Source organism: Nuphar pumila, chromosome 3 (assembly GCF_984573655.1).
Source record: "Nuphar pumila chromosome 3, dmNupPumi1.hap1.1, whole genome shotgun sequence".
Lineage (NCBI taxonomy): Eukaryota > Viridiplantae > Streptophyta > Magnoliopsida > Nymphaeales > Nymphaeaceae > Nuphar > Nuphar pumila.
In genome coordinates this window covers 14,051,614-14,071,039 of record NC_143251.1, presented here as the reverse complement: position 1 = coordinate 14,071,039, position 19,426 = coordinate 14,051,614, and the positions used below count along the sequence as shown (strand labels likewise).

Sequence of the window (19,426 nt, the reverse complement as noted above, 5' to 3'; positions counted from 1 at the left end):
CAAAATGTGGTAAGTACTAAATCGTCTCACCCAGAATGCATTCAATATTTCAGATGGGGTAATCTGGAGCAACCTTGTGCTCTAGAAAAATATACTAAAGCACAAGATCATATGAAAACTAGAAGATCATCGAGAATGTCAAAAGTACCTAAAAAATTTGTATCCTATGAGTCATTTTCACCAAAGTACCAAGCATATATCTGTGAAAATCTCTATAAAAAGAGATTTTGTGTATAAACACAATACTAGAAACACAAAGTGTGCACAAAGGCATAAAAGGAGAACTCTCACAAGTGTACAAAGGCACGGATACAAATGCACAAACGTAAAAAAATATCAACTTCAATATCTTGGGTACCAAAAGGGGGCTTTATAAAAGTGTAAGTTAAAAGGGGGTAACACCCCATATTTATAATACAAGAGAGAGAGGGAATGAGGGAGTGTTGGGCTCTCAACGACTCTAAATAGAGTCGTTGGGAGTCCAACAACTCTCTCTACTTTATGCTTTTTGACTTTGGTCAAAGCATAAAGCCAAATATGTCCAAAAAGAAACTAAAAAAGAAAAAGAAACCTAACCTTGTTAAATAAACTAACCTAATCCTAACTAAACTTAAAAGTAAACTAAAACTATGAGATTACGTATTAAATTATGTTACATTATTTAACATCCCCCCTCAAACTTAGGGTGACATAACTGAAAGTTTGCCAAGAAGGAACTTAAATCTTGGAGAGCACAGCGCTTTGGTGAAGAAGTCTGCTAGTTGGTATTCTGATGTAATATATGGAAGGTCTATGGTTCTTCTTAAGTATTCTTCACGAACATAGTGGCGGTCCATCTCAATGTGCTTCGTGCGCTCATGAAATGTGTGGTTTTTGGCAATGTAAATTGCATTTTTATTATCATAATATAGTTTTGTGGGCCCTTGAACTTGAATATTCATATCTTCTAGCAAGTTGCGAATCCAAACAATCTCTATGGTAGTAGATGTCATGGCTCTATATTCGGCTTCTGTGGATGAAAGTGAGACCTTATGTTATTTCTTGCATCTCCAAAAAATTAAAGATTTCCCTAAAAAAATACAAAAACCAGTGGTGGAGTGACGGTTATTTGGGTTATCTCCTCAATCAGAGTCAGTATAATCAATTAAATTCAATTCAAAAGAAAAAGATAGAAATACCTCATTGTTTATTATATCCTTTATGTATCTGATGATGCTGAGAATGACACTCATATGAACTGTAGTAGGTGAATGTTGAAACTGACTAGCAACATGTACTGCATGAGAAATATCAGGCCTCGTAATGCTGAGATACGTTAAAGATCCAACCAGTTGCCAGTAAGGTGTGAGATCTTTTAGGAGATTTCCATCATCAATCTTCATCTTTGAACCTACTATTTCAGGAGTTTCACAGACCTTGTCATCTGTGATTCCTGATCTGTCAAGAATCTCACAAGAAAGTTTAGTTTGAGACAAAAAATAGCCTCTGTGAGAATAGGCAACCTCAATTCTCAAAAATTATGTCAGAAATCCGAAGTCTAAAATTTCAAATCTTGAAGTCAGGATAGATTTAATGCTCTTGATTCCTTTGACATCATCACCTGCTATTAACATATCATCAACATATAACAATAATATAACAATCCCTGCATCAGATTTCTTAACAAACAATGCAGTGTCAGTATAGCATGAAGTAAAACCATTTTCAGTCATTACATTGTTAAACCTATCGTGCCAAGCCTTGGGAGCTTGTTTCAAGCCATAAAGAGCTTTACGAAGACGAAGAACTTTATTTTTAGGAATTTTCATACTAGGTGGAGCATCCATGTAGACTTCTTCATTAAGATCACCATTTAGAAAGACATTTTTGACATCCATTTGGTATATATTTCATTTTCTAATGGAAGCAATGGTGGCGAGACATTTGACAGTAACCATACGAGCTACTGAAGCAAATGTCTCTTCATAGTCAATCCCGTATTCTTGACTATACCCTTTAGCTACAAGACGAGCTTTATACCTCTTAAGAGATCCATCACTCTTGGTTTTAACTTTGAACACCCATCGACATCCTATAGTTTTCTTTCCACTGAGAAGCGTTTGAAATTCCCAAGTGTTGGCTTTCCTAAGCGCTTTGAGTTCATTCTCCCTGGCTTCTCTCCATTTAATACATCGTTTGACATCTTCAAAATGTTTTAGTTCAAAATATGAGTGAATGGCACTTAAGCAAGCCCGATATTTAGGAGAGAAAGAATCAAAAGATACGAATCTAGAGGGAGTTCTTCTAGTTCTCTCGGTTCTTCTAGGGTTTGAATCATGTAGGGGGATAAATTCGCTAGGTTCACTATATTGCTCAATAGCACTTCTAAAGTGAAAAAAATCGTTTATGGATCTGGATTCAATCCAGACCCGTATCCACATATGGGTTGTGCTATGTTGTAATTTTAAACATTCACTAAAGGGTATTCATGTACCCTAATCTTTGTAATCTTTATTTTACATATCTTTTAAACAGATCAGTCACGAGTGGAAGAGGGAGCCATGACTTTCAGCAGCCCTCTTTTTCTTTTCTCGTTTTCTCCTTGCGCAGGTAAACCTAGAGTTCACCTTTTCGCATGGTATCAGAGCAGTAGCCTGGGATTGCATCTCCAAACATGACTGTCCAAAGAGATCTTAAGCTCCAAGCCGAAAATCTATGAGTTCAATATATCTCATCTGCGTCTTCTTCTTCAATTTGCCTTCTTTGTCTAAACCCAGAATCAATCTGCGTCTTTCCCTCTTGAATCCTTTTAAACCCAAACCTCCAATCAATCAGCGTCTACCTTCTTTGTCTAAACCCATAATCAATCTGTGTCTTTTCCTCTTGAATCTTTTTAAACCCAAACCTCCAATCAATTAGCGTCTCAACATATTTCTGTTTTCGTGCCTTCTTACATTAGCGTCTTAGCATATTTCTGTTTCTTTAATCGGTGATTTCTGAAATTTCTTTTCTAAAATCAAGAACGTCTCTCGACTTCTATCTTCTTCTTCTTCTATTGACAACAATTTTTAAAAGGATCATCGATCTGCTGTCAATCTGTATTACTTGATTTTTTTTTTTGTGTTATCTATACCATTCTCGTTATTTGAGATTACAGGTTTTGTTGAAGGCTAGTTATGTTCATTCAACAAGGTATATTTCTTTTTATCAATCTGAAACCGATTCAGTGTTGACAACATCAGACCTCTTATGTTTGCTGACCACGGCAGGATATAACCTTTTTGGTTAAACCTTCAGCAAAAAAAAAAAGTCGTTGATTCTCTTATCTATTAACTGAATCTGGTCCGAAAGTTTTCTTTTTCTTATTCCCAATCACTTGTGTTACCCTCCATGGATTCCTCATTCTCACAAACGCCTCTTTCTTCTAATTTTCTTAGTCAACTCGTTTCTGAGAAGTTAAACAATAACAATTTCTTGACCTGAAAAAGACAGATCGTCCCTTTTATAAGGAGTCAAGATCTCTCTGGACATCTGGATGGGTCAATTTCAACCCCTCCAGAGTTTATCTCGCAAGAAAAGGAAGATGATAAAGGGGCATCCTTTACTGTGCTTCTCAGAAACCCAGATTATATCGCGTGAATGAAGAGAGACCAAGCATTGGTGGCATATATCACCTCTACATTGTCACAAGAGGTTCTTGTAGCCATCTCTGATGATTGTTCAGCCAGGGAATTGTGGGATAAGTTACTTCAGACATATTCACAAATATCTGAGGATAGAGTTATGTTTCTTAAGCGAGAATTTCAGATGTTGAGGAAAGATTCCATGTCGATCATGGAATACTTAAATAAAATGAAGAGTATCACGGATCAGCTGGCTATCGTGAGATGTGTGGTTAATGACAAAGACAAAGTACAACAAATTCTAAGCGCACTAGGGCCAGATTATCATGTTCTAACAACATCATTATTGTGCCTCCCAGAGCTTCCTAAGTTCAAAGATTTACGTGCAAAATTGTTACAATTTGAGATGAGTTTGAAGGGGTTTTCTGAAGAAAATCATGTGCAATTTGGGACTCAAGAAGTTCTTGCTACAGGGCTAACTTATGGCAGAGGAAGAGGAGGTAATGCTTTTCGAGGCAGGAATGGACAGGGAAGAGTTGGTTTTGGGGGTCGTGGGCTGCTTCCAACGCCTAATGTTTCTTCCAATTTGCAAGGTCAAAGGCCCATTCCTACCTGTTTCTTATGTAACAAAACGGGACATATTAAAGCAAATTGTTGGTTCAATCCCCAGAATAAAGGGAAATCTTTGCAATTAGAAGCCAAAAAAGACATAGAAAATTCAAAGGTTGGGGGAGAAGTAAAAGAGTTACTATTGGCAGCACTGGTAGGGCTAAATTTGAAGCAAAATGATAAAGGCACTTGGTATGTTGACTTAGGGGCAGCAACCCACGTTTCAGGTGATACGGGTAAACTCTTAAACCTTATTCCTTATGTTGGTAGAAATAGCATAGTCACAGGAGATGAGACTCACCACTCTATATCGCACATTGGAAATGTTGTTATACCCATGTCTAAGTCTTCCCTTCAACTTCCAAATGTTCTTCATGCACCAAATATTCAGAAAAATATTGTTTTTGTGTCAAAACTTGTTGATGATATTAATGCTACAGTTGAATTTACTCCCTCTTCTGTTTATGTCAAGGATCTTCGCACGAGGGAGATATTCACTGAAGGAAAAATGTGAGGCAATATGTACATCTTTCAAGAACATCCCTCCTCCACAGTTCATTCTACTTGTTCATCGAAGCTCTATCAGCATCCATCATTAGTCTCATCTGAGTCTGTGTTCGTTATTTCTGAATGTAATAAGCCAATCCTTTGGCACAGTCGATTGGGTCATTGTGGTGGTCATTTCATTGAAAAACTTGTCTCAAATAATTTGATTTCTAAGTCTAGTTTGGGTTCAGAAACAAGTAAAATAAAATGTCCGAGTTGTCATTTATGTAAGAGTCATGTTTTACCCTTCAATTCAATCAATAAAAGAGCTTCAAGGCCTTTTGAAATCATATGTTCTGATGTCTGGGGCCCTGCTCTAATTGCTTCTGCTTCTGGGAGTAGATATTACCTTATCTTTGTTGACAGCTATTCACGTTAGACTTGGATATTCTTCATGAAGCATAAATCAAAAGTCTTTGGAATATTTCGAAAGTTTTATTCCTTTATCAAAAACCACTTCTCTTAAAACATCCTACATTTTCAATGTGATGGAGGGGGAGAGTTCTCCTCTAGTGATTTTATTGAATTTCTCTAGCATAATGGAATAAGGAGGAGAATGTCTTGACCACACACACCTCAACAAAATGGGATTGCTAAGAGGAAGCATCGACATATTGTTGAGAGTGCAATGAGCATGATGCATGATAGTAACCTTCCTATTACTTTATGGACATAGGTCTTTCACTCTACAGTGTATGCGATAAACCGCTTACCCATGTCACTGTTGGAAGACAAATAACCATACTTTACACTTTTTGGTATCCATCCTGATTACCATGAATTACGTGTTTTTGGATCTGTTTGTTTTGTGCACATTGATAGCTCATTAAGGCATAAGTTTCAAGACAAAGCCTTGAAGTGTAGATTTGTGGGGTATGCAGATGAATATAAGGAGTACAAGTGTTATGATCCTTCGAGTAAACGCATCAAAGTATCAAGAAACTTTATTTTTTATTAGATGAACTTTGATAATCAACCAACAAACTCCTCTGGCTCATGTTCCAATGTTGAGGTATATTGTCCATGGCTAAGCTCCAAACTCTTCTCCAACATTAATACTGAATGCCCTCCGGACTGCAGTCAGAAGGATACATGTGAGGAGTCAGAAGATGCATCACAATAAGAAGTTAATGGTCAATCCTTGGAGACAGGAAGGTATAAGGGCATCGTCTACACTCGACGTGAGAAGGACCTTCCACCTGTCTCTACTTCCTGTACGGACCTTAATATGCCTCCTACTTCCTCACATATGTTGCCGGTCAGAAGGTCTACTCGGGCTCGTCACCCACTTGACAAATGGGTCAGTTACAAAAAAATTTCACTGGATTATCAATTGTTTTTGACAGCCATAACCAAAGAATATGAACCTCTCACCTTTTATCAAGCTGCCAACTCAAAGAAGTGGATTGAAGCGATGAATGAAGAAATGAAAGCTCTACATGAATGTGGTACTTGGGAGGTTGTTCCCAGACCACCAAATAGAAATGTAGTCGGATCAAAATGGGTGTACAAGATTAAATATAAACCTGATGGGAGTATTGAAAGGTACAAAGCTAGACTTGTTGCCAAAGGATTCACACAAGAGCAAGGGCAGGATTTTGATGAAACTTTTAGTCCTGTGGTGAAAATGGGGACCATTCGAATTGTGTTGGGTCTAGCTGTTGAATATGGATGAATATTAAGTCAGCTAGATGTTAAAAATGTCTTCCTGCATGGAGATCTCAAAGAAGAAGTCTATATGGAGCAACCCACAAGATATGCAAAACAAGATATTGATCAATATGTGTGTAAACTGAAACGAGCGATATATGGTTTGAAACAGGCATCTCGTTCTTGGTTCGAGAGTTTTTCGCTTGAAATACAGAGACATGGCTTCTCTAGATCTCTTCTTGATCATTCATTATTCATCTATAAGAAGCAGAGTGTGACCACACTCCTATTGATATATATAGATGACATCATCATTACAAGTAACTGCGAAACTCATATTGAGGAAGTAAAGAAATTGTTGAATCAAAGATTTAAAATGAAGGATCTAGGAGATCTACGATATTTCCTTGGGGTGGAAGTCAACAAGACATGTAATACACTTACTCTCACTCAACACAAGTACACAATGGATATTCTCAGTAGAGCGGGTATGATGAATTGCAAACCCCTGGCAACCCCAAGTGTCGTGCATCAGAAACTGAGTTCTAAAGAAGGAGACTTGTATGAAGATCCTATTAGATACCGCAACATAGTAGGTATGTTACAATACCTAACATTCACTCGACCTGATATAGTGTATTCTGTCAATCAGGTATCTCAATTTATGCATGAACCTCATACATCACATATGGAGGCAGTTAAGAGAATACTAAGATATCTAAAAGGTACTGTCGGCGATGACCTTGTATACAGAAAGAGTGAGCTGAATCAAGGCGCACATGAGATCATTGTTTATGTTGACGCTGATTGGGCAGGTGATCCAGACGAACGTCGATCGGTATCTGGTTATTGCAGTTTTCTTGGGTCAAACCTAGTTTCTTGGAGCAGTAGAAAGCAGAAAGCGATAGCTAGATCAAGCACAGCGACCAAATACAGATCGATGGCTTCCACGACTGCAGAGGCTACGTGGATAAGACATCTTCTCATAGAGATAGGAGAATCGATTGCTCGATCATTTTTACTATGTGACAACCAAAGTGCCATCAATATGTCTTTCAATCCTATTTATCACAGTCGAGCAAAACACATTAAGATAAATCAACACTTTGTAAGGCAAAAGGTTGAAGAAAAAGAAATTGAGCCCAATTTTGTCCGAACAGAAGAACAAGTTGCGGATATATTCACAAAAGGATTAACAAAGGACAGGTTTTGGATGTTAAAAGGCAAGTTGTTCATGATCCAAGATCATGTACAACTTGAGGGAGGGTGAAAAGAATCGTTTATGGATCTGGATTCAATCCAGACCCGTATCCACATATGGGTTGTGCTATGTTGTAATTTTAAACATTCACTAAAGGGTATTTCTGTACCCTAATCTTTGTAATCTTTATTTTACATATGTTTTAAATAGATCAGTCACGAGTGGAAGAGGGAGCCGTGACTTTCAGCAGCCCTCTTTTTCTTTTCTCGTTTTCTCCTTGCGCAGGTAAACCTGGAGTTCACCTTTTCGCATAAAGGTGTGTCTATCTCTATGAGTATAGGTGATAGGGTCTCTAGTTATATTTTTTTCTTGAGAGGTAGTAGGGTTAGAGTTATTGTTGATTTCAACCACTTCATTGCCATTGTTATATGTTGATTCATCATCACTAGAGATATCATCATCTTTAGATAAAAGATCAAAGAGAAAGTAATAGTCAGTATTTTCTAAATGAGATTCATTCTTTTCAAAACCACTATCATTTTTCAAAAATGTTACATTCCTTGAGATATATAACTTATCATTTTTAGTATCATAACATCGAAACCCTTTTTGGGTTTCAGAGTAGCCAAGAAAAACACAAGGAATGACTTTAGGTGAGAGTTTATCATTTTTATCTGTAAGGACAAAACACTTATAACCAAAAACTCTCAATCTATTATAATCGGGTTCTTTTTCATATAGAGTTTCAAAAAGAGAGATTTTATCTAAATTTTTGGATGGAAGACGATTAATAAGATAAACTAAAGCAAGAGCCACTTCGGCCCAAATTTTTTTTGGAATACTTTGGGAAATAAGAAGGGTTCTAGTGGTTTCAATGATATGCCTATGCTTCTTTTCGGCTAATCGATTTTGTTCTGGGGTCTTAGGACACGATCTTTGATGGACAATACCATAGTCTTTAAGATATTTCTTAAATTCATTGGAAAGATATTCGCCTCCGGAATCGGTCCTAAAAATCTTTAAATTACTATTAAATTGATTCTTAATTATCATATGATATGATTTAAAACATGAAAACACTTCGTGCTTATGTTTAAGAAAATATATCCAACAATATCGAGAAAAATCATCCACAAAAATTACATAATAGGCAAAGCCTCCCTTGGATACGACGGGTGCCAGTCTCCAAACATCCGAATGAACAATTTCAAAAGGTTTTATGGTAAACATAGATTTTTGTTCAAAATACATACTTCTCATTTTTTCAAGAATACAATCATTACAAGAGAAAGTACTTTTATAAAGATTTTTAATAAAATGCAAATAGGATAATTTGGTGATGTTGGGATGACCAAGTCTTTTGTGCCAAACATTTATGTCTTTATATTGGGCCACATTACAAAAAGGGGTTTTAGGGATTTGAAGAGAATCCATGTAGTACAAGTCTTCCTTCCTAGAGCCTTCCCCAATCAACTTCTCGGACCGGTGATCTTGTATTAAACACTCATTAGATGAAAATTGAATGTCACATCCAAGGTCCGAGAGTTGTGAGACAGAAAGTAAGTTCAAATTCAATTTAGGTATAAATCTAATTTTGGGAATAAAGAAATTTTGATTTCAAAGTTTCCAATGCCTTTAATTTCAAGAGAAGTGCCATCCGCGGTTGAAACAAAAGATGGCGGCAAACTTTTAGAATATTCGGAAAGAGAAGAGTTGTTTGGAGACATATGAAAAGATGCACCCGAATCTAAAAGCCAAGAAGTTTTACCTAGAGGAGGAGTGGATACGGCGGCACCGGAAATAGCTCCCTTAAGAAGAGGTTGAAGAGCTTTCATAATTTGATTTAGATAGAGAGCTCCACTTGTAGATTATTCTTTTTGTGGTTGCCATTGCAAGTAGTTTCTTCTATTTAGGACAAACCGGTTTGATGTGACCGGGTTCCTTGCAAAAGTGACACACAATTTTGCTATTGTCCCTTCTTCCGCCTTGACCACCATTGTATCCTTGATTTTGGTTTTTAAAGTGAGGAGGTTTATATGTCCTCAAGTTGTTGTCGGGCCTAGACACGACATTAGCTCCATCACATTCATCTTGATTTGTGGGCATTGCAAGAACACTTGGATTTTGTTTGCTAATGCTCATACGAGTTTTCTCTCCACTTAACTTGGTAATAACATCTTCAATGGAAGGAGATGTGAAAGAAGATAGAAGAGAGGACCGAATTTGTTCAAATTCGGGTCGAAGACCATTTAAGAAGTTAAAGAAGTGATCTTCCTCTAATTGTTTGTATCTAAGTTCAATAGCTTCGCCACTCCACTTGGGCTCAAGCAAGCTCATCCCAAATAGAGGATAATTCAGCAAAGTACTCATGAATAGACATCTCATATTGTTGTAGGGTCAAGGCTCTCTTTTGAAGATAGTACTTGTGAGATAAGTCTCGTGAAGTATACATCTTCTCAAGATAATACCAAGCTTCAGAGGCTTTCTTGAATTTGATGATGTTGGCGTTGATCTTAGTTTCAACGGATGAGAAGATCCAAGATAGGATCTTGAAGTTTCTCATTTCCTATTCCTCAAGTTTTTTTGAATATTCTTCAAGAGCCTTTTGTCTTTCTTCTCCTTCAAGAATTTTGATTTCTCCTCTTTCAACCATCGTAATTTTTGGTTTGGGTTCCGTTATGGAACCTTGAACATATGCCCAAAGCCCCTTTCCTTTAATATGAGCTTCCATATTTTCGGCCCATTCATGATAATTGGAACCATTGAGCTTAAAGCCAAGAGAGAAATAAGTCTTTTTCACCCATTAGAGAGAAAAGATGGAGAAAAATACGTGCCACAAAGAGATTTTAACTCTTGTTGTAGTAATCTTCTAAAATATTTGATGAAGAGAAGTATTCACAACAATCTCGAAAAAATTGAAGGCACACTTTTTGAGGCACTCGATATTGTGAAGAATCACAAGATTTTCCTTCCCAAACAACCTTGCTCTGATACCATGTGAAAATCTCTATAAAAAGAGATTTTGTGTATAAACACAATACTAGAAACACAAAGTGTGCACAAAGGCATAAAAGGCGAACTCTCACAAGTGCACAAAGGCACGGATATAAATGCACAAACGTAAAAAAAATATCAACTTTAATATCTTGGGTCCCAAAAGGGGGCTTTACAAAAGTGTAAGTTACAAGGGGGTAACACCCCATATTTATAATACAAGGGAGAGAGGGAATGAGGGAGTGTTGGGCTCCCAACGACTCTAAATAGAGCTGTTGGGAGTCCAACAACTCTCTCTACTTTATGCTTTTTGACTTTGGTCAAAAAAGCATAAAGCCAAATAAGTCCAAAAATAAACAAAAAAAGAAAAAGAAACCTAACCTAGTTAAATAAACTAACCTAATCCTAACTAAACTTAAAAGTAAACTAAAACTATGAGATTATATATTAAATTATGTTACACTATTTAACAATATCGCCCTATTACATTCCTATGTAAAACCTTCTAATTATGATATTGCAAAAGAACATCCCAAATGGGTTGAAGTCGTGTCAGCAGAGTTAAGCGCCTTAGAAAAGGCAAACATGTGGACTATTCAAGATATTCCACCAGGGAAGAAACCTATAGGATGTCGTTGGGTATACAAAGTCAAAACCAAGAGTGATGGCACCCTGAAACGATTTAAGGCTCGTCTAGTGGCTAAAGGTTATTCTCAAGAATATGAAATAGACTATGATGAGACCTTCGCACCAATAGCAAGAATGACCACTGTAAAAACTTTAATTGTTGTTGCCTCTGTAAACAAATGACATATATTTCAGGTGGATGTCAAGAATGTGTTTCTTAATAATAGTTTAGCTGAAGAACTCTACATGGAACCACCCCCTGGCATCAAGATTTCTCAAGGAAAAGCCTTTCGTTTACATAAGGCCTTATATGGACTTAAACAAGCCCCAAAGGCCTAGTATAATAAATTTAGTCAAGTTATGCTTACTTTTGGTTTTCGATTTTGTCTTACTGACACTGCTTTGTTCATTAAAAAATTTAATGTAGGTGTTATTATTCTTCTACTTTACGTGGACGACATGATCATCATAGGAAGTGATAAACAAGGAGTTGACAACATCAAAAAAATTCTCAAAGACTAATTTTGAAACGAGTGACTTGGGTTTCTTAAGATTTTTTATTGTAATTGAAGTAGCCTATTCTCCTAAAAGTTATTTATTAACTCAATCAAAATTTGCTCTTGATATTATCAACAGGTCCAGAATCACAGATGAAAAACATGTAGACACTTCTGAGATCGTAAATAGTAAAATGAAGATGGCTGATGGAGAACCACTTGAGAACCCAACACTTTACAGACAACTTGTTGGGGCATTGTCTTATCTTTTCATCACTCGACCGGACATTGCACATAATGTTTACACAACAAGTCAATTTCAGCATGCACCCATTACTCTCCATATGAGAGCAGTATTGCGAATTAATAGATATCTTAAAACCTCTATTTGTAGAGGACTTTTTTGTCTGCTTCTTTCTCATTAGAACTAACTGCTTATAATTATTCAGATTTGGGAGGTGATCCAAATGATCGACACTCAACTACTGGGCTTTGTATGTTTTTAAGAGAATCATTGATCTTATGGAGATGCAAGAAACAACAGAAAGTCTCTTTTTCATCAACAACAACCGAGTAAAAAACCATGGCTACAACCACCATGGAAGTAGTGTGGTTAAGGCGACTGCTTCAAGATATGGGTGTTGAGAGCACAGAAGCATCAGAGTTATATTGTGACAATAAAAGTTTCATTTACATTGTCAGCAATCAGACATTTCACGAACGGACAAAGTATATTGAAATAGAAAGCCACTACGTGCGTGAGGAATTTCTACAAGGCACCATTGAGCTTCCATATGTTTCCTCTGAATATCAACTGACATACTTCTTTACCAAACCTCTTGCTGCTCCACGATTTTACTTTTTTTTGGACAAACTTTCGGTTGTTCAACCGTAAGTTTGAGAGAGTGTTAAAAGTTGTAATCTCATAGACAATCTCATATGTAAATATCCTATCATATGTAATTTTTTATTTGTTTTCTATTTTAGTTACATTAGGACAACTAGTTAGTTTTATTTTTTTGGTTTTTGGACTAGTGTAAGCTTATGCTTTTTAACAAGTCAAAAAGCAAAAAGCAAATAACTTTGGACATCCTTTAGACTTTTGCTTTTTTACTAAGTCAAAAAGCAAAAGCATGTAAGAGCTGTTGGACTCTCCAACGACACTAATAGAACTGTTAGAGGGTCCAACAACTCTTTCTAGCCCCTTCTTTATGTATAAATATGGGGTCATACCCCATGCATTATGTATTCTTTTTGGAGTGGGTTTTCCCCACATGAGTGATATATTTATCCTCTTTTCCTTCTTGGTGTATATACTCTTTTGAGTGTTTTTTGTGGTTCTTGTGAGTATATTGAATGAACTCTTGTGTTCATTAAGAGATCTTTTGTGAGCTTGTCTTCGAAGTTGCTTTTGAAGTTCTATTTCCTTACAAGTACAAAACGAAATAAAATGTCAGCCCTTAATGGGCTGACGCCTATTCAATGAAAAGTTCGAAATACCCCTAATGGGTATTTCAGTTTATATATATATATATATATATATATATATATATATATATATATATATATATATATATATTAACACCCCTCCTCAAACTCATGGTGGGACAACTGAGAGTTTGCTAAGTAAGAACTAAAAGCGAGGTGACGGAAGCGGTTTAGTGAAGAAGTCTGCTAGTTGATATGCCGAGGGAACATAAGGCAATGTGATGATCTTCTTCAGAAATTCTTCACGGACATAGTTGCAATCCATTTCAATATGTTTTGTCCTCTCATGAAATGTATGATTGCTTGCAATGTAAACTGCGCTCTTGTTGTCACAACATAGTTTGGAGGGTTCTGCAATGTGAATTCCCATGTCCTCTAGTAGTTGTCGCAACCATACTAACTTTGATGTGGTTGTTGCCATGGCACGATACTCAGCTTCAGTGGAGGAATTCCCCTGCCACAACACACTCCAAAGGATGCCAACTATAAGTATTTTCTGCTTCTTTCGTGACTATGTCACATGGGTGCGGGGATGCGGCACTTTAAAAAAACATGGGTGCGGGGGTGCGGCAAAAAAAAAAATCAGACCCGGATCGGATTCGGATCCGACCTGGTTCCAAACCCGATAAAACATACTCGTGCTTATTTAAAGCACGCAGGGTAGGGTTTCTCATTCGAGAAACCCTACCCCACTCTGCTCACTCTCTCGCCTTCTCCCTCTGACACAGGCTCCCTCTCTCTCGTTCGTTTTTCAGCCACCCGACGCCGGCAAGCCCCAAGTCCGGCGAGCCTTGGTTTTTCGGCCACCCGACGCCGGTCCTTCCTATGCCAGCGATGCGCCCTCCGGCCTCCTTTCAGGTGAGCTCCATCTCGCCTCTCTCTTTCCTTGTTGTCTTCTTCTTCTTCTTCTTTTCTTCTTCTTTAGGCGAGCCTCCATCGACATGTTTTTCTTTTTTTGTTTACATAAATGACCCTGAGTGCTGTCACGCACCTAGGGTCGGGTTGACCGCACTGGTTAGCCAAATCCCTGTGACATAGCTTCATGAATATTAGCTTCCCACTATTATGAAAACCTCATATTTGATGCTTTTGGAAACAAAAACTAAGATAATTTTTTTTAATATCATCAGGCATTCTTAAAATCTGAATATTGTTTTTGTCTGTGCAAGTCTGTTGTATGTTTTTATATATTGATGAATGTGCATTAATTAATCTCTACTAAAATGTGGCAGTTATGGCTTGCATTATGTGTTGCTACAAATAGTAGTGCTTGGTTTGGCACTGCTGTACTTGTGACCAACATGCGGAACTTTCCTCTTAGTAGGGGTACAGTAGCTGGCATCCTCAAGGGTTATGCTGGGCTCAGTGCTGCTGTATATACAGAAATTTACACAGGGGTACTTGATAATTCCTCTGAAAAGCTCTTGCTCTTTCTTACTTTAGGGCTTCCTGTTCTGTGTCTTGCACTGATGTATTTTATCAGGCCTTGCACACCTGCATCAGGAGAAGACTCAGCTGAGCATGGTCATTTCTTGTTCACCATAGCAGCCAGCATTTTTTTAGGCATTTATCTTCTAGTAACTACCATTCTGAACGATGTTATGTCTATTGGTTATGCTATTTCCGTGTCATTTGTGGCATTGATGGTAATCTTCCTTTTGGCACCACTGGCTATTCCCATAAAGATGACAATTTTTCAAGATAAATCCAGAATCCAAAGTGTATCTGATCTAAGAGGTTCTGCTACAGAACCTTTAATTGCCGGGTCTGAAAGAGGGAAAGAACAGACAAACAATACAGCAGGTGATTCGGTTGATCCAAATTCTGAAAACCAGGAGCCCTATTTGCATGTTTCTTTGTCAACCAGAAACCTTGGGGGCCTTGAGGAGGATGAGGATTGTATTGATGTGAGCATTCTTCTGGCTGAGGGGGAGGGTGCTGTAAAGAAGAAACGTCGACCCAAGAGGGGGGAGGATTTTAAATTCAATGAGGCCATAGTCAAGGCTGATTTTTGGCTTCTTTTTCTGGTTTACTTCCTTGGTGTTGGTTCTGGCATCACAGTTCTCAACAATCTAGCACAAATCGGAACTGCTCTTGGGGTTAATGATACCACTATGCTTCTGTCCATCTTCAGTTTCTGCAATTTCATTGGTCGTCTTGGTGGGGGTGCAGTGTCTGAATACTTTGTGAGGTAAATTCAATTTTCTTCTGGGCTACACTTGTAAGTTTTTTTTTGGCATTTACTCGATGAACATGTAAATCACTTGTATCTTGCAGGTTGAAAGCAATTCCTCGAAGTATTTGGATGTCAGTGACACAGCTAATCATGTTGGCAGCACACCTTCTCTTTGCATCAGCTCTTCAAAGCACACTGTATGCTGCAACTGCGTTGCTTGGTATCTGTTATGGCGTCCAGTTCTCTATCATGGTCCCAACTGCTTCTGAGCTGTTTGGACTGAAGCACTTTGGTGTAATTTACAACTTCATGGGCATAGGGAACCCGCTTGGTGCTCTAATCTTCTCTGCAGGACTCGCTGGTTATATTTATGATAAAGAAGCAGCAAAACAGTTTGGAGAAGGATTGGTTGGTTCCAGTGAGACATGTTTGGGTCCCAACTGCTTCAGGCTCACATTTTTTGTTCTAGCTGGTGTTTGTGCCTTCGGCTCCCTACTGGGTCTCATTCTTACGATAAGAATACGACCTGTATACCACATGCTCTACTCAGGGGGCTCTTTTCGTATTTCTAGCACTTCACAACATTAATATGGCTATGATAAATTGATAAGGAAAATAGAGAAACACAGTTTGGCAATTCCAAGCTAGTGGCTTTTGAATTTTGCACGGGCAAATTTGGATGGTGTAGATGTTCGTCTTGCATGCTAAATCTAGTTTCGGGGGCATTTGCTGTCGAGAAATTTTGATTTGGTTCATATCCTGTAATTGGTACTAAGGTATTCATGGTTTGCTTAGCTGCAAGAGGGGTTTCTTATGTCCAAACTGTTTTGTGTTGTATGGTACTAAGTTATTGTGAGTTTTTCTTTTCTTTTCTTTTCCTTGGATCACCCTCTATTCCTGTAAAGGTCATCGGCTCTAATTTTGTGGTGAGATCTAGTATGTTGTATGAGTGATTTTCTTTATACAATTAGAGGGGAATTATGTAATAAAAGGGCCTTGTTCCCTCGAGTAACCTCCTTGAAAAAAAGACTTGTAATTTTTTTCGTGATTATCATGTATACCTTTAATCTTTTCATTTATCAAAGATGGACATTAATCATGACTCATGCATGCCACAACTTGGGGGTTTAATTAAATAAAAAATGGAACAATTTTCCGTACTTTGATGTGTCTGAGTTTTCTACCGTCATTCTTCCTCTGGTTTGCAGGACGGGGCAGTGGAGTTAGCAGAGGTGATTTTGTAAATTTCGATACAAGTCTGTCAATTTCACAAGTGTGACGGTTGACTGAGATGTCTTAGACCCGAGCCACCAACTTAGTTGTTGAACTGTAAGCCTTTAATGGGGCACCACAAGTAACCTTCTATAAGTAAAAGCTTTTGTTCATACATTTTATTATAGTGTAAACTTAGGAAAAGAAAAAGGAAATGGCTGCATGCTTCCCTCTTTTCACCGTGGAAAAACGTACTCTGGCGTCTAACTGAAAATTATAATCTTATAAAGTAAATATCAAACAACTTACAGATGGCAAAACAGTTGATTATCAGTGCCTAACATACAAAGCTTTTCAGGCACCATTATCATATACTTCATGTAGGCAAGATATTCATCATGTGTTTTGGTTTAACATGATTCATAATACTACCAAACATGGTTCCCCCAACCCCAGAATGAGGGGGTTCAGGACTTGTTGTAGATAAGCAAGGGAGGCAGTGACAATGAATATGCACTGCACTCACAAGCCATGACAGAAAAAAACGCCCCATGGTATCCAAATTGACAATAAGATCTCATCATTCATGTGGGTTTCAAATCCTGAAACATCGAAGCCCACCGGGTTTCTTCCTTCGCATTTGGAAAACTTGGATCAGTGTCAACACAATCACCTTTAAAACTAAAAGCCAGGGGGCTTCCACCAGGAGTTGCAGTTGCAGGGCCAACCTTTATGGAATTCGACCTGTTGTTGGTGCTGCCATTGCCGAGAAGCAATCTGCCAGATTTTTGAAGCACCAACTTCCTAGCCTTTTTAACCTTCCAACTCCTAGTATGGTTAGACTTCGGCACGATGGCTAGTGAAGAATTCTTATGGTCAATCCAGGCCTGTAAATACTTAGCAACATACCTCTTAGTCTTCTTAATTGCTGCAAGAAGCCTAGATAATGGCTGTGGCCTTCCTCCACGCTCTTTCTTCGCAAGCTTCAGTATCTCTAGCCTGTGTTTAGCTATGGTGATGCCCATGCTTTGGAGAAAATCATGGTTGAAGTATGCGATGTCTTCTTCCTCAATCTCATTATGCGCGATCACGAGACCATATTCATAAACCAATGAAGGCTCAAGACCAGTCTTAGACAACCATGAAAACCAATCCATGGTCGAGAATTATGGGGTGATGATATTCTGATATGTGGTCTTTATAGAGAGGGGATACAACAAGCTTAGGTGAGCAAATGGAAGAGGATAACCAAGGAAAAGAGATACTGGAGACCAGACTTATTAGGCCTGACCTCTTTGTCTTTTGGTGGTTATTTCTTACTTTTCAAAAGTTGGGTGGTTGAGGTGGTGGACCAATTGGACAGAAAATGGACTCAAGACCAAGATACAAAAAAGTTGGTTTGAGAGATTCCATTCAAGGGCACCATCTTCAGTCACGGCATGGGAAAGGTTAAAGTGGGTCATCTCTTTCTTGGAAATATGCTATTAGAGCAGTAAAAAACTAACTTCAAGAGTTCACACAGTCTTTTGGAACAAGGCCATGAGAGGGTAAAATTGGTCGTTAGAGCAGTAAAACTAACCTCAAGAGTTCACACAGTCTTTTGGAACAAGGCCATGAGAGGGTAAAATTGGTCGCCAATCAATCTCAATTATCAGTCCAGCATTCGCGGGGCCCACCACTCATGGAACTAGTGCCGGTCCTTAATTGAGGGGGGTCCCACCTTTGTGATAAGACTCGTTAGGAGCTCTTGGGTCAATGATCACCCTCATATTTATGTTCAACAACGTGGTGGGGTCATGCTTATAAAAAAAAAAACATTATGGTCATGGTTGTAGGACTCCTGCCGGATTTCAAGTCCTGGCTTTCACTCGGGGGCATTTTGCATGTCTGTTTTGTTGCGGTGTCACTAGGGAAAGCGGTCTAGACATGACAGCCAGCGGTGCCATTTCCCTCGTACGTCACATGGTGCACCAGATCGGTTCCACTCATTCTTAATGTCATTTGTATCTTTATACCCCTAAGATTTCATTGATGCAACTTGTTTTGATCAAATTGGATTCTATAGTTGCGATCTACATCATTCATTTAGCTAAGATCAACATTTGAATTGCCTATCAACGGGTTCTCATAGGAGCAATTAGTGTACGTCACCTTGTGTTTGGACATTGCAGGTTCAAATCCCAATGGTATAATTGTATAACTGGTAGGGTCTGCCTTACCCCAGCTTGCCTATAAAGATAAAAAACCATTTAAATTGCCGGAATCTGACTTGTGTGCAAGATTTTTTGGTGATATAAAAATCAATGGTTGACAATACCCAAAATTTTGTGATTTGAAAATTCATAATTTTTTTGTTTGTTGAAAAACTACAATCTAAGGGTTGATTTGTATTAAACAGACAGTGTTGAATCCATCTATAGGTTCAGATTTGATCTGAACAACTTGCATCAAAAGAATTAAGGAGGGTATGAAGATGGGGAATGACATAGGGGATGAGTGGAACCGAACTGCAAGGTGCACAACCAAGTGCAACAGCAGTTTAATGTCCATATCCGAGCTCAACTGAGCAACAGATCAGGTTAGTCTCAGTCCCAAACTAACCAGGTTTAGGGCAAAAAAGAAACAGCCCAGCCCAGCCCATCGCCGGTCAGGTAACTAACCCAGTATCCACCACTATATATATATATATATATATAAAACCCGAAAAAACCATCGTGCTGGGCATGAAGACCTGGTCGTGCTGGCTCAGCCTGCCTTACCTACAGTCATTGTGCCAAGGCTAGGATCCCTGCCCCCAGGGCCTATGCTACACATTAGCTTGCTC

The 19,426-nt window shown here is 38.3% G+C and overlaps 2 protein-coding genes across 2 annotated transcripts; one reads left to right on the top strand and one right to left on the bottom strand.

Annotated features, from left to right (window-relative positions):
* The first annotated feature begins 14,306 nt into the window (after window positions 1-14,306).
* On the top strand, window positions 14,307-16,482 carry LOC149842057 (Major facilitator superfamily protein). The gene is made up of 2 exons (XM_090001268.1): window positions 14,307-15,405; window positions 15,492-16,482. Exons 1-2 carry the CDS (start codon window positions 14,438-14,440, stop codon window positions 15,976-15,978), a joined length of 1,455 nt encoding a protein of 484 aa, XP_089857394.1. The 5' UTR covers window positions 14,307-14,437; the 3' UTR covers window positions 15,979-16,482.
* A 179-nt stretch (window positions 16,483-16,661) lies between these two features.
* Window positions 16,662-17,821, bottom strand: LOC149842056 (Sterile alpha motif (SAM) domain-containing protein). Its single transcript, XM_090001269.1, has one exon. The coding sequence runs from the start codon at window positions 17,757-17,759 to the stop codon at window positions 17,187-17,189; it is 573 nt and encodes a 190-aa protein (XP_089857395.1). The 5' UTR covers window positions 17,760-17,821; the 3' UTR covers window positions 16,662-17,186.
* Between the last annotated feature and the right edge of the window lie 1,605 nt (window positions 17,822-19,426).

What these genes read in the sequence shown, in the direction of transcription:
- LOC149842057 (XM_090001268.1), top strand. Translation starts at nt 14,438, where the DNA reads ATGTGGCAGTTATGGCTTGCATTATGTGTTGCTACAAATAGTAGTGCT. An exon ending in GTGTCTGAATACTTTGTGAG is followed by an intron (nt 15,406 to 15,491) that starts GTAAATTCAATT and finishes TGTATCTTGCAG; the next exon opens with GTTGAAAGCAATTCCTCGAA.
- LOC149842056 (XM_090001269.1), bottom strand. Translation starts at nt 17,759, where the DNA reads ATGGATTGGTTTTCATGGTTGTCTAAGACTGGTCTTGAGCCTTCATTG.